The sequence below is a fragment of the Sphaeramia orbicularis genome, chromosome 16 (genome assembly GCF_902148855.1).
Source record: "Sphaeramia orbicularis chromosome 16, fSphaOr1.1, whole genome shotgun sequence".
Classification (NCBI taxonomy): domain Eukaryota; kingdom Metazoa; phylum Chordata; class Actinopteri; order Kurtiformes; family Apogonidae; genus Sphaeramia; species Sphaeramia orbicularis.
This window is the reverse complement of record NC_043972.1, coordinates 24,714,861-24,730,387: the sequence shown is the minus strand read 5'-3', so window position 1 is coordinate 24,730,387 and position 15,527 is coordinate 24,714,861. Positions and strand designations below refer to the sequence as shown.

Below are 15,527 nucleotides of genomic sequence, written 5' to 3'. Positions count from 1 at the left end.
ATAGTTTTGCTCATAGTCATTCTCTTCTTTACATTATAAACAGTCTTTATGGACACTCCGACTATTTTTGAAATCTCCTTTGGTGTGACGAGTGCATTCAGCAAATCACACACTCTGACGTTTGCTTTCCTGATTACTCATATGGGCAAAAGTTTCTGAAAAGGTATGGATAATAGTGTTAGGTATGATTATGACATCAATATATGTTTGGTTTCAAAACAACTGACATAGTGCCTGCTGAGAAAAAACAACTAAATGTTCATTGTAAATTTTGCTTCCCCACCCTGTAGTGTCCACTGTGTTGGCTGAAATGGAACTAAAACATCAAAACCCATGAATATACAAGAGAACAGCTGGAGAGGTACTGTCCACTGGAGTGACCTATGCATGAAAGGGTTAAAAAAACCAACCAGCTAAACAGGACTCATCTGCAAATTAGTCATTATTTTTAAACGCTGCAATCGGTTTGATATTCCTCATAAACTATCTAGGCTTCACGTGCAGGTGAGACATTGCACTAAATAACAAACCCAACCTTTAAATAGCTAATAGCCAACGGTTGTGCTCTTTGTCAGAGCTTTTTATCCCAACAATAAAATCTTTGTCAGGCACTTAGTGCGTTGTTCTCAAAGCCAGCACACTAGCACTAGAAGCCAGAGCTGTAATTCTTAAAGACTTAGTAATATCAGCGCTTGGACATTTTTAGGCCTTTGGTGTTTTATCTGTTGCTTCCTGTGAGTAAATTTAGCTCTGAATAGAATTTGCCAAAACATCTGCGTACTAACTGGAATTATGTTTGCTGCCAGACAATATTAGATCATTGGACATGTTATCAGGAAGTGTTGGGGACTATTGGAGCCCTCAGCAATTTCCGTAGCGTAACTGTTTGAGGTAGAGGGCTCTGACAGGAGCTTTTAAGAGGCAGAGAATCCATTAGACAAGGGTCGCTACAAAGTGGCCAACTATTAAAAATGCAGTAGCACCATTATTCCTTCCCTGACCCAACCTACAACTTCTGTCTTCTTCACTGCATGGCTCTTTATTTCCCTTTGGATCTCTTTTTTTTTTTTTTTTTTTCTCTCTCTCTCTCTCTCTCTCTCTCTGCAGTAGGAATTCTTTTCCTACAGCCATCTGTTCTCTTTTTGATATATCTCACTCTGCTCTCCTTCACATTGTTTTTCTCGTCTCTTCTCTTTTCTCTCTGCCTCCTCCACATATTTTCTATTAGTAAACTGGCAGGGGTGAGCCTCTCTCACCCTTCCCGTGCATGTGCTGACCCGCTGAAGCTTTTTCACTTCGATTCAACATAAGCGAGGCACCGGTCAGCGTCCGCTACTGTACTGGGACCAGAATAGAACAACCCACGGAGAATAATAAATGGACATATATGGGTGGTTAGGAGAGTCCCTCTTAAGCAGTAAAACTACCCAGGCCTGGCAAACTGAACAGATGGTAGGAGAGAGGCAGAGAGAGAGAGAGAGAGCCCAGAACACAGTGGGAGAGAGGCAGGAAAAGAGAGAGAGAGAGAGAAAGCAGGGGAAGGAGGGAGCGAGAGTATTGGGTAGAGCATTAGAAGAAGGCAACATAAGGCCATCTTCTATTCTCCATTTTGGCATATGATGCTATCAAGAGCAGAGCTGCTATCCAAACAGAATAGCTGGGTCTTAAACAACAAGCGCATGATAATATTGTTGGTTGTAAAAGCACGAGTGATGCATGCAGGCAGATGTGTGAGGAGAAACAGGACATGAGCAGAATGCCTGCTGCGCTATAAACCCTATACTCTGTGTTTACTTTGCACACGACACACACACACACACACACCATTCAATATCTGAACGTGTGTGTAATGTGTGCTGCATAATTTATGGTCGCCGGTTCGGCTGAAGTAAAGTACTTTATGTTTGACAAGAGGAGGAACACAGGCTTGGAAGGAAACAACGGAGAAAGCAGGTATCGGGAAAGATAAGTCAATGAGTTCCATTATTTTTGGGTGTCCTCTGTGTGTTTGGCCATGGTGTGTGTCCCTGTTTCACTCAGGCTTTTATGATGTTTACTCACCACTGCTAAGCCAACCACTGACCACATTTATCTAGAGCATAATAGAGAGTAATTGAATGTGAAAAGCTCATTTCTGAAGTGATGGAATATTCTATTTAGATGTCCAGGCGTGTCCGCATGTGTCATTACTTTGATATCAACTGAATGCTGTTTCTCATTACCCTAATTAAAACTCCTCGTGTGCCGCTGAGCATATTAGCACACTGATCAGCAGCAAACTAATGATCGGTTGGTTGATAATGACTTTTTTTTTTTTTTTCTCCTTTCAGCTTCTCTCTTATCTTGCTCGTAGTGATTATCATCAAAGATTCACATCCTCAGTCAATTGTCATCAGAGGCTAATGAGAAAAAAATGTGCAAGAAATCACTCAGACACATGCATATGGAAACCAACGTTCACATCTTCATACAATGAATGTGTAAAAAAATTATGTGCAAAGTGAAAGTAGAGCAGCATCATCCTTGAAATCACTTTAAAAAAAAAAAGAAAAGAAACGAGGCGTAAGAGAAGATGAGAGGTAAAAAAAAAACTATATACAGGGTGGGGAAGCAAAATTTACAATATTTTGAGGCAGGGATTGAAAGACAGTGTATGACCAATGAGTTTATTGAAAGTCATGAGAATTTATTTGCCACAAGAAAATTGACATAATAGAAAATGTTTTTATTCTATGTGTCCTCCTTCTTTCTCAATAATTGCCTTCACACGCTTCCTGAAACTTGCGCAAGTGTTCCTCAAATACTGGGGTGACAACTTCTCCCATTCTTCTTTAATAGTATCTTCCAGACTTTCTCGTAATAGTTTTGCTCATAGTCATTCTCTTCTTTCCATTATAAACAGTCTTTATGGACACTCCAACTATTTTTGAAATCTCCTTTGGTGTGACGAGTGCATTCAGCAAATCACACACTCTTTGACGTTTGCTTTCCTGATTACTCATATGGGCAAAAGTTTCTGAAAAGGTATGGATAATAGTGTTAGGTATGGTTATGACATCAATATATGTTTGGTTTCAAAACAATTGACGTAGTGCCTGCTGAGAAAAAACAACTAAATGTTCATTGTAAATTTTGCTTCCCCACCCTGCATATATCAGAAGAGTTGTACGGTAGTTTGATAACTATAAATATAAAATGAGCCGAGCATGTTTCTTAGGAAGTGTGTAGCTGAACTCCAGCAGGTCAAAACAAGAGAAAACTAGTTCAAATACCATTCGTGATTATCAGAAAATTGAGTTGTCAGGAAAAGGAACAAATGCAGGAACCAAATCAGGAGCAGCTGTGAATACTGTGAAAAGGCATCATGTCAGATTTTGTTGGTTTTTGCTGTCAAATTAACTGGAGCTGATACATTTTTCGGCGTAACCACATGAAAACGCGACAGCCTCTCCCGACAAGTACGAGCCACGGCCATTTGTTTTGTACTTTGATTGGATCCAATTAGAGACTTGATTTCATTGAAAGAAAAGAGCCTCTGCAGATTACCACATCATGCAGAACGGGCATCAACAACACGCCAAAAGACATCAGTTCACAGATGCAGTTCACAAAACCCTAAATAATGATTATGTATGAGCTATAGATTTGGGGAGGAGACTTTGCCCCGGCAAACTATACCCTCTGGTTACGTTTTAACAAATTAACACAGAAAAAAACAAGAGTACATCTGCGTCTGAACATTAACCCTACCCCCAATCCCTTCAAACCCTCTTACAGAATGATTAAGGGCCACTAGGCTCCAGTAAGAGGGCATACTGTCCCTCCCCGCCCCCTGCTAATGTACGCTAACTGTACCTATAGCCCATTATGGAGGCAGAGCGAAAGCAATTCTCTGTTTAATAGCCTCACATTTACACACTCTGTCATCTGGCTGAGCATTGTTAGTTTAAGCTAGTCATTTCATAACTGCCTTTGTGCAAAGATGTGGGCTTGTGTGTGTGTGTGTGTGTGTGTGTGTGTGTGTGCATGTGTGTGTGTGTGCATGTGTGTGTGTGTGTGTGTGCATGTGTGTGTGTGTGCATGTATGGTAATCTCTGTGAGAACCAGTTGGAATTTTTAACCATTTGAGCGAGGATCTGACCTAAAAATTGAGAACATTTCAGCCTCCAGAGAGGTTTTTGATGATCCAGACTTTGATTTAGAATTAGCGCTGCACAATTTGTTGGAAAAAAAAAAAAATGACTCATGGACAATATTGCACTTGGCAGTTGCAATAACGGTCACTGTCACTGAATCCAACATATTACCATACAGCAGAGGTCATTTTGAATTTTTTGGTTTATATGTTCAGCACTTGCATCCATTTCAAATCCACTGCACAAGCTTCACTGTCTAAAAAGACACTAATTGGTTGTTTCTTCATTATAGTTGTAGCTAATAAGAAAGGAAGAATAGAAAGAAAAGAGATTATCAAGTTCACATATGCACTTCTTTCTTTTTTGCTTAATTAAAATGCAGCCTTTTGTGATCATACGCCTGCACAGATTGAAATCATGATTACAATTGTGTAGCACTGGTTAAAAACCCTAAGAAATCCTAAATGGCCACCAGGACCCAAAAAGCATTTACTGATCTAAAATGTTTAACCCAGTGGTTCCCAACCTTTTTTGTCTCCTGACCCCATTTTAACATCACAAATTTCTGGCGACCCCAGACATTCAAAACTGAGACATTTTTTTGTTAAAACTAATTTGTTTTTGATCATGTAATAGTTTGCTATACTATGTTGCAAATAGATGTTAATTTTAGATGACATTTAGTCTATATAATGTATATTATTATGGACAGAGGCAGAAAAGTCAGGTGTAGATTACTGCACAAAGTGAGAACTTTATTTTCCTTGGTCAGGATATGTACAGTCAGTCCAGCTTGGATTTACAAGGCTGACAATTAATACTGAACAAACAAGAACTCAAATTATGAATTATGAAAGAGCTGCAGCATCTGAAACTGACCACAATGAACATTTGACAGATAAACAGCACCACAGTGCTTCAGTTTCAGCTTCACAGTTTGTCTTGTCTTTTATGTATTGGGATTGTCTCTGCCAACTCACCATATATTTTTTATTAGTAAGTTTTAATTTTGGTCAATTACTAGAAATTTCAGGCGACCCCATTTGAATTCCAGGTCCCAACCCCAAGGTTGAAAAACACTGGTTTAACCCTTGTATGGTGTTTGGGTCTGTGAGACCCATTTTCATTTTTTATTAAAAGAAAAATGATGAGTACTTATTTTTTATGAATTTTTTCCTCTCATATCTTGATTACATTTTATTTAAAAAACTAACTAGAAACGGGTAGCAGTTTAATTCATAAATGTGATCTAGCAAATGCAAAAGGCAAATATTAAACATATATGCTTTTTAGGTTGCTTGTAATTGGGCTGAAGTAAACATCTGTTGAGTGTTTTAACATAAAATTATTTGATTATTTTGAATTAAAAAAACCACAACACCCACGAACACTGGCTGAACAACAAAAATATGAACACCACACAAGGGTTAATAACTTTTGAACCTTAAATCCTATTAATGCATTAAAATAATTCAGGTAAAATGCAGTTTCTCAGGCTTTCAGACGCATCAGATATGACACATTTGGACGTTCAGGGGCTCGGTGGTGAACATGGAAAACACTGTCATGTAGTGCGTAGGTTTTAGATACCTGTTTGTATGCTCACTTACTGGGAGAAGTCACTTTTTCTTCAGTTTTCTCCAAACTTTGAATTTGTAGGTGTTTTTTATGAGCAGCTTCATGGTCAGTTAATTAAATGTAGAAGAATACCTAACTTTCACAGAAAAATGAAGAATGGAGACTTTGATAAATGGCGATAAATGACTTCAGAAAGGTTATATGTAGAGAAAAAACTAAATTAAAAGGCCTACAGCTGAAGGCAACCAAAAATATGTACAGAACTACAATGTGTAACATCCTTTCAACCACTAATAATGAGTACATTGAATAATTCCGGTAAAATGCAGTTTCTCAGGTTTTCAGACGCATCAGATATGACACATTTGGACATTCAGAGGCTCGGTGGTGAATATGGAAACGCTGTCATGTAGTGCGTAGGTTTTAAATACCTGTTTGTATGCTCAGTTACTGGAAAAAGTCACTTTTTCTTCAGTTTTCTCTGTTTTGATATGATAAACTTTGAATTTGTAGGTGTTTTTTTATGAACAGCTTCATGGTCAGTTACTTAAATATAGGAGAATACCTAACTTTCACTGAAAAATGAAAAATGGAGATGATGATAAATGGCGATAAATGACTTCTGAAAGGTTATATGTAGAGGGAAAAAAAACAAAACTAAAAGGCCTACAGCTGAAGGCAACCAAAAACATGTACAGAACTAGAATGCTGTAACATCCTCTCAACCACTAATAATGAATACATTGAATAATTCAGGTAAAATGCAGTCTCTCAGCTTTTCATCATCATCAGATATGACTCATCTGGATGTTCAGGGGAAAGACTGTTACCTTCTGCAACACTGATTCACCGATAAAACCCATGTAGATTCACAAAAGTATTTCTAAATGCCTGCTTTTATACATTCAACTAAATGTATTTTCCTGAAAAACTCACTTTTTCTTCAGGTTTCTTTGTTATGATACAATACCCTTTGAATTTACTCTGAGCTTTTATGAACATCTACATAATCACTAACTTAAAAAGAGGAAAATACCTGATTTCATAAAAAAAAAAAAAAAAATATATATATATATATATATATATATATATAGAGGATATTGTTAAAATTAAAAATGACAAATCTCTTTGGAAATGTTAGATAGGGGGTGTGTATTGGCAAGAATCTGGCGATACGATACAAATCACAATACTAGATCACGATGCGATATATCATAATATATCATGATACTGTTAAAAAGACAAGTTTTTGTTTGTTTCTTTTTTTTTAAAGGATTATTTCCTGGAAGAACTGAATTACACCAGAAATACTAAACACATTTTTATTTGATCATTACAGGATCTAACACTATACCACAAAATGTTCCTGTGTTTAAACTCAAATCATGTTTTATAGACATTACAGTTTCAGATCCGGTTCAAATGTTCATATTCTATTAGTTCATAACTAACATCATAACATTATTTTTGTACAATCCCAACAAAGGAACTAACGTCTGCCTCTCAGACAGTAAAAAGTGCTTTTAGGATGCTTCAAATAACCATTATTTAATAAAACAGTGTTAAATAATAATAATAAATAAGATATAAACAATAGAGAAAAAAAAACAACAAAAAATGAACCTGCGTCATATCTGCATTTGAATAAATACCTAAAAATATCGATACATTACTTTTTAATATTGATACAGTACTGTGAAATGAAATATTGTGATATATTGCAGAACCGATATTTTCTAACACCTCTAGTTAGATGTAGTCAAAAATAATTTCTAAGCTGCCACAAAAATAGATCTAGGTCCTAAGGGGTTAAAACTTTGGGTTAGAGCAAGGGTGTCAAACTCATTTTAGTTTAGGGGCCACGTTCAGCCTAATGTGATATAAAGTGGGCCGGACCAGTAAAATAATGCAAATAATAGGAAAAGAACTTTTGAGTGAAAACAGTAAATTCCGTAATGAAAATGTTTAAATCTACGAATTGTACTTATTGAACAAATATGAACCTGAAAATTCATTAGTAAAATGAGTGCAATGTTAACAATATTACGCCTTAGTTTATCATTTATGCATGTAAATCACAACTTAGAGATCACAGTGGATCTACAAATACACAAAACATTAAATAATAGGCAGAATATTATTAAGATTCCACATATTTCTCTTAAGACATTTCAGATATTCCCATTTTTTGTAAAAGCCTAGTCTGGAAATGTCAACATTTTTGTGCAATTTTACTTTCTTCACACTAAAACAAAGAGACAAATTTATAGTTTTCATCATTTATAGGTTATTATGATAGTCTTTTACTGGTCTGATCCACTTTAGACTGAAATGACCTCAAATGATTTTAACATCCTTGATTGTTAATATCTTCAGTGTAATTTTTCATCTCAGGGGCTGGATTGAATCCTTTGGCGGGCCGGATTTGGGCCACGGGCCGCATGTTTGACACCTGTGGGTTACAGTAAGAGATCACCAGAATAACAATGTTATTTGGTCCATGTACTTATTATCGTATAGTGATCGAAATCAGTTTCCATGTCATTTGTGGAGATTTGGCTTCTATATAGGAATTAAAAGGCAGGCTCTGTGTGAATGTGAGTAAATGTAACCTCCCCTAAACACATGGAAACCTGAGTGTGTACTACTGTTGTGAGGCAGTGAAGGCAGCACACATGATTGATTTCCACAAGAGGAGAGCCTCCACTCTCTAGAATCAAGATTAATAAGAGGCCATTTACATCTCCAATCAGATCAGCGAGCAGAACAGAAAGAGAGAGCGTTGGAAAATGTGAGAAAGAAAAAAAAAAAAAAACAGTGAATAATACAACTGGTAGGTCACTGTCTGCTTTTGTGCATTGTATACAAGGGAAAAGAGCCTGAAAAATTACACACCTACATTTGACACACACTTTATCTGTACACACATATACACTCGCACACCGATACGGCTGGTATTTGAAGTCAGAGAGCAGCACAGGCAGATCAAACACAGTGTTGTTTTCAAGGTCCATATAGATGTATAACCCAGGTATGAGGGCTCAGACACACACTAACACACACTAACACACACTCAAACACTCACTCAAACACACACAAAACTCCTCCTGTGGGACCCGGAGAAGCTTCAGCGACAACAACCTGCACTAAGAAGGGGTCAGGCAAGGGAAGTCATTGTACAGAGGCCGTACACCAGTGGTTTCCAACCTTTTTTGTCTCCTGACCCCTTTTTTTTTTTTTTTAACTTAATTTTTTTTTTAGGTTTTCTCTTTTTTTCAGTATAGTACAATTATACATTCAAATACAGCTCAATTAATTTCTTTTCCCCCTACATAGCTGAAAATGTATTCTCATACACCTCCACAGGCACATATGATGAAATTTGAGAAAGCAATAACAATTATAGCAGACAATGTTCACTCTAAAAAATAAAAATAAAATAAAAATAAAAAATAAAAAAGGCTGTAGAGGTAGAATGACAGCACCTTGATAACATGGAGTATTCTTGCATCCTGACCCCATTTTCACATCATCATCATAGATTTCTGGCGACCCCAGACATTCCAAACAAAGACTTTTTTTTTTTGCTAAAATTAATTTGTTTTTGATCATGCTAGTAAACGTTAATTTTAGACAACATTTAGTCTATGTAATGTACATTATTATGGACGGAGGCAGAAAAGCCAGGTGTAGATCAAAGTTATTATCGATAACGAAAATTAATGAAATGACAAAAACTAGAATTGTAAAAACATTTTCGTTAACTGAAATAAATAAAAACTATAATTAAAAGGAAAAAAATGCTAACTGAAACTGTATTGTGTGCTAACAAAATTAACTAAAACATATAAAACTTAAGGATAAAATTCCCTTAGTTTTCGTCTTTGTCAACGTCAGATTGATATGAAAGCGATTTATTTCGCTCTAGCAATTTTAGCTAGCAGCACCATACAACACTTGACGGTCTGTCACTTGTGGTTTCCAGTCGTCTTCTGGTCCCCACTCTACCTGGAAACATGGAGACTAAAGTTGGGAGACAGCAGTCATGTATGGGATTTATTTGAATATGACGGTGAAGAAGAGAAAAGATACGACAAAACTAAAATTAATACTAAAACTAAGCATTTAGAAAAAAAAGAAAACTAACTATTAAAAACGAGCAAACCTGCTCTAAAAACGAATTAAAACTAACTGAATTACAGAAAAAAAGGCAAAACTAAATAAAACTAAACTATAATGAAAAATCCAGAACTATTATAACCTTGGTGTAGATTACGGCACAAAGTGAGAATTTTATTTTCCTTGGTCAGTACATGTACAGTCAGTCCAGCTTGGATTTACAAGGCTGACAATTAATACTGAACAAACAAGAACTCAAACTATTAATTATGAAAGAGCTGCAGCATCTGAAACTGACCACAATGAACATTTGACAGATAAACAGTACCACAGTGCTTCAGTTTCAGCTTCACAGTTTGTCTTTTATGGATTGTGATTGTCTCTGTCAACTCAACAGAGATTTTTTATTAGGAAGTTTTTATTTATATTTCTATTTTTATCAATTACTAGAAATTTCAGACGACTCCATTTGAATTCCCGACCCCAAGGTTGAAAAACACTGCCATAGACGCACAGACACACGACCTTTATCTCACACAGGATACATGCGTACATCTCCAGACTTAATGTGAAAATAAATGTAGTCCACGTTCACACAGGTATTGACAAAGTTACCGGGTCGTGTAGGGATACAAAGCTTAAACACAGACATAGGTTTTATATATATATATATGGATGCGTACGGGAACACACACAGGCACAGCTGAGAGGGAACACGGGGGAAGGTGGGATCCAATTTGATTTGACCTTGACAGCGGAGGGAGGGAGGGAGGACTGGTGGGAGGGATGGAGCGATGGATGGAGTGGAAGGAATGAAGTGATGGTCTGGGCCAGATGCCTGTTGCAGATACTTGAGAGAAATGAGATGACCTTGAACTGATAACGATAAATCATAGAACAAGAGACAGCAGTGTGACACCGTGACATCTGTACACATAAAACGGGCTGACAGATGCGAATCAAATGTTGGAGTTAATCTAACATACATGGGCAGCCGAAACTGAAAAAAACTCCATCTCGCAAAATAACATCACTGAGTGAATATTTAGGGGATCATGTCGGATTTACTGCCATGGTGAGCTGTATTATCTTCCTGAGACCCAGAAAAGGATTTTTTGGGGGGGGTTTTTTGTTATTTTTTTTACATTAAATAATTGCCTTGATTGAAAACATCATGATGCAACAGTTTTTTTCTGATACATTTTTTATGGAATGTCCTTTGCAGTGGACAGCATTTTAATTTTTACTTTATTTTATTATTATTTTTTTAAGTTATGAAACAAAAAATGCATTGCTGGGTCTCAGGAGGTTATTACTTCAAACCAAAAGACTATTTTAGTTCATTGTAAACCTGATGCAATCACGATCATACATGTATACAGGAGTAAATACGTAGCATCAATCCAACTACAAAACAATTAATGAAAATGATGTCAAATAATAATAATTTATAGCACATGGATTGATTTTACTATCTTGAAAAAAAGCACAAAATTACCTCTTTTAATACACTGAAAAAAACTGTTTATATGATCCAGTAGCTGATATGAATTTATTCTTCCAGATTAGCAAACAAAAAAGGCATTATCATTGGAGATGTTAGAACCAAATCGCAGATGTGCTTTAACAAACTGTTTCCAGCTTCTGTTTGCTCATCTCGAGCACATTCTTAAAAACATGAGACAGCTACCAGATGTGAATGAATGTAGCTCCGAGATCAGCAGACAAGTGGGTAATGTCTACGATGTGTACAGCGAACTGAATGTGCAAGAGAGAGCACATGGCGTCTGAACACGCATCTCATTGTTAAATGGGTGAATCGATCTTAAACTCTGTAAGGAAGCTTGAGAGCTGTTGCAAATGAAAAATATGTGAAGCCGACAGAATATTTTCATGTTGGTGAATAAAAAATAACACATTTCAGTCAGTTAGTACTTGATTGAATTGAATCAATGGGGCTGGAATTAAATAAACTGTATGTCCTGAGATAACCTGACGCATAGTGTATAACAGTCAGTGCAATATAGAGCATATTTTTAGTATTAGTTAAACTTATTAAAACTGAAAATATTAGTCGTACTTGTAGTTTATTGGAGCAGATTTGATACTTATAGCATCTGTTAACAGGCAATGAATCCACTGCAAATGTGGAACCACTTTAAATTGGAAAATGAAAGCATCCTCTTAAATTCACCATGTTTTGTGAAGCAACAGTAATAGTTTTTTCAGCATCACAAATAGTATATCATATTTAATTGTGTATTTGTTTTAAATGCCTTTTGGGATGTATTAATCCTCTATCGTATTTATCATTTGCTCATACAATAAAATACTGAAAGTGCATATGCAGAGGTATTCATAGGTACAATACAGAAAAATGAACACTTGGATGAAAATAATTTGATTGAAACACCTTCCAAATGTATTGTTAGTTCAGCTAACACTAATGCATGTTCATTTTATGGCAGAGCAATGATTCTGTTACCTGTTCTTCCCACACTACATCCAGCCAATAGCATGATATCTCTATTTCTGATAACATCCCACTCTTACACTTTTATCTTTGCCTCTCTCTCTCCATCGCCCTAGCCTACCGACATGTACACATTTACAAAATTTCGCGGAAAACCTGCCAACTCATCGCACGCACTATCGCGTGAAAGAATAAACAAATGAATCACGGCGAACAAAGGGAATAGTCGGCGATAGGATGCAGGAGCAATCGATCAGGCCTTGGTAATCCATTTTCCCCTTCTTGGTGGTAAAAAGACTCACTGTGGGAAACGTCTTGTATGTGTATATGTGTATATGTGTGTGTGTTTGTGCACATCTGTGTATGCATGTGTGTGTAAGAGAAGTGAAATAAAACAGAAAGAGCTGAGAGAGAAAACACATGAGGCCAAGCTCAGATTTCTGGACTCCACCATGAAGCTCTATCACATTCAATCAATCATGTCTATAGCCTGCTATCATTGGTAAGTGCAGGGTGAGGGTAAGGGGTGGGGAGACGGCTAGAGTGGAGAGTGGTGGTGGTGGTGATGGTGGTGGTGGGTTGACAGAGGAGAAGGAGGAGGAGGGGGTGGGCTGAGGGAAGGGTGGGCCTCTTTGCCCTGAACTTGAACTTGTAGCTGCTGGGGTCAGAGAGGGGAGGATGGGGTCAAGTGCTGGGGTTGGATGAAAAAGGGAAAAAAGCCAGCTGAGTGACACCAATTTTCCCTTGTTTAAGGACAGATGGGGGATGAAGAACACGGTTAAATGTCTTGAGAGCCAATTTCAGCACTTACTTCTGTGTTTCTGTTTCTCGGGCTAAAACATGGTCTTCATCTTGGCTGGTAAAACACTCTCTGACTCTTTGGGTATCTACATCGCCCAGACCGCTTTTTGTGAATCCTGTTTTTTTTTTTAGTTTGGGATACATTGCACAGCTAATACAAGACTTCCTTCTCTGTAAAATGTGCGGACGTCAGCAAATTTAAGCCCAGAAAATTAAAAAAAAAAAAAGGGAGTAAGATGATAACTGAAAATATGGTTTTAAGAACAGATAAAACGCTGATGGCATTTGCAACACACAAACATGGTACGGTGTTTACTGAGGGGTAAAATAGGTCAACCTTCCTGACCATCTTACCTTGGTCTGGAGATAGTGGGGGTAGTAGTAGGTGTAGTGGGGGTACATTGGCTGCTGCTCCAAACGTTTTCCCATGTAGCTGGAATCCAGTTGAATGTCCTGGAGTCTGGAGATAGAAGCTTGTACGATCACTTTAAGGGGGTGGCCTGGATCCTTCAGACGACTGTTTCCAAGAGTCAAAGATGCAAAAAGAGAATGTTTTCCTCTTGCTGGTGGAGGTGTGTGATGAACACACAGCAGGAGGGATGGACGGACGGAGGGATACTTGCGGATTTCAGTCTGTCCACTTGTCCAGCAGCTTATAGAGTATCTTTTAAAACCATTCTTCTGGTGGGTCTGGGAAGACGGGGATGATCCGGAGGTGATGGAAGAGATAGAGGTGAAGAGTGAGAAAAGGAAGATGTGGAAGGGTAGTAGGAGGCAATATAGGAAACAATAGGGGTGACTGAACAGTAGGATGGAGAACAGGGTAAAAGGAGAGGAAAGAAAAAGAGGATGATGAGGAGGAGGAGGAGGAGGGAGGAGGAATGGATGGGATCCGGTTGCCGGTTCCTTGCACACTCCGCTCTAAAAATCAGACTCACACTTCTTCTTCTTCTCCTCCTCTGCTGCCCTGAACATGCCCCTCTATTTGCTTTCCAGCGTCTCTCTCTTGTCTCTTTCTCTCTCTTCCTGTGTATCCGTTTTCCCTGTCTCGTTCTTCCTCCCTCTCTCTCTCTCTCTCACACCAGACGACCCTGATCCCACCAGGAGCTTGGCTGTATCCTGAAGAACACACGCTGTCCTCTGTTCTATCCTCAAAAGACAGGGGAATCAGCGATGAACTCACACATGGATGTGGAGCTCGAGAGGAGAAGAGGAGGAGGAGGAGGAGGAGGAGGAGGAGGAGAGAGGGTGGTCTGGAGCTGAAGCTGTGACTGCCTTTTTTCTCACTCTCTCTTACTCCCTCCCTCTTTTGTTAAGCTCCGGGGATAGATAGGTAGATATAGCTGGAGCCCGGTATGGAGGATGAGCAAAAAAAAAAAAAAGCCTCAGTAGAAACTCCTCTCGCTCAGGAAAAAGCAGATAGCCTTATCCAGACGCGCACTCACACAGAGGAAAATCCCTTCTGATCCACAAGGTGCCTCCTCCAACTCTCTTCTCTTTTCTTCTCTTTCCCCTCTGCGATCCCTCTCTTTCTTCTCCAGCTCTCTCCCTGACGGCTTGCTTCCCACTGCGCCTGGCAGCCGTCACTGTCTGTGTGTGTGTGTGGTGGCGGCAGCGGCGGCGGCAGCAGCGGCGGCGGTTGTGGCTGTGGTGGTGATGTGTGCGTGTGGTATGTGTGTGACTGTGCATGTAACTGAGAGGGGAGTGTGTTTGTGTGGCTGTTGCCGTCTGCTCCACTCTGCGTGTTGAGGCAGAGAGGGGCTCGGCTTCAGCGCAGCTTGGCTCCTCCCTCCCTCTCTCTCTCCACCTCTCCGCTCGGGTCTCTCGCCCTTTCTCCCTCTGTGTTTTCATGGAACTATGGAACAGTGGGAGTGGTCGGTCCTGCCCTCGTCCGAGTCCCGGGTTGTGAGTGTGTGTGTGCACTTAGTAGAAACTGAAAGAAAAAGAGAGAGAGGGAGATGGGCTGTTCTGCTGGAAAAGAGGCGGAGCTAGATGAGGGGAATATGAACACCAAGAGCTGGGGTAAAAGGTGAAAAGAGGATACAGGAGGAGTTGAATTTGGAAACAGAGAGGCCCCCCTACTGGCACTGTATAGGTGCAGCACTGGTACATTTTCCATTAAAAAAAACAGTATCTGATCCCTTAAACAGTTATACTTTATCTGAGGTATTTTAATGCATTGATATTTAACACATGCTCACTGTAAACATATGTACATATCACTGAGGTTGAAATGATCTGAAAAAATGTGCTGAAATGCTACAGTGCACACAGCATGACCAGTAAAAGGCCCAAAACAGTGTATGTAGTTCAGTGGTTGTGTGGCACAGTGACCCACTGACACAGTGCTGCCTGTTATGTGATGTAACCAGGTTTAAGTAGTGCTCTTACATAAGCACAGTGAGCCATGCATGAAAAGA

General features: G+C 38.7%; 1 protein-coding gene across 5 annotated transcripts in view; it reads right to left on the bottom strand.

The window, feature by feature from the left end:
- Positions 1-14,810, bottom strand: part of LOC115435711 (RNA-binding motif, single-stranded-interacting protein 3) — a 238,765-nt gene extending 223,955 nt beyond the window's left edge. For all 5 annotated transcript variants that reach the window (XM_030158306.1, XM_030158309.1, XM_030158307.1 and 2 more), the window contains exon 1: positions 13,462-14,810. In XM_030158306.1, the coding sequence (XP_030014166.1) occupies positions 13,462-13,536 (75 nt within the window). In that variant the 5' untranslated portion in view covers positions 13,537-14,810. The remainder of the gene's footprint in view (positions 1-13,461) is intronic.
- Positions 14,811-15,527: the final 717 nt, after the last annotated feature.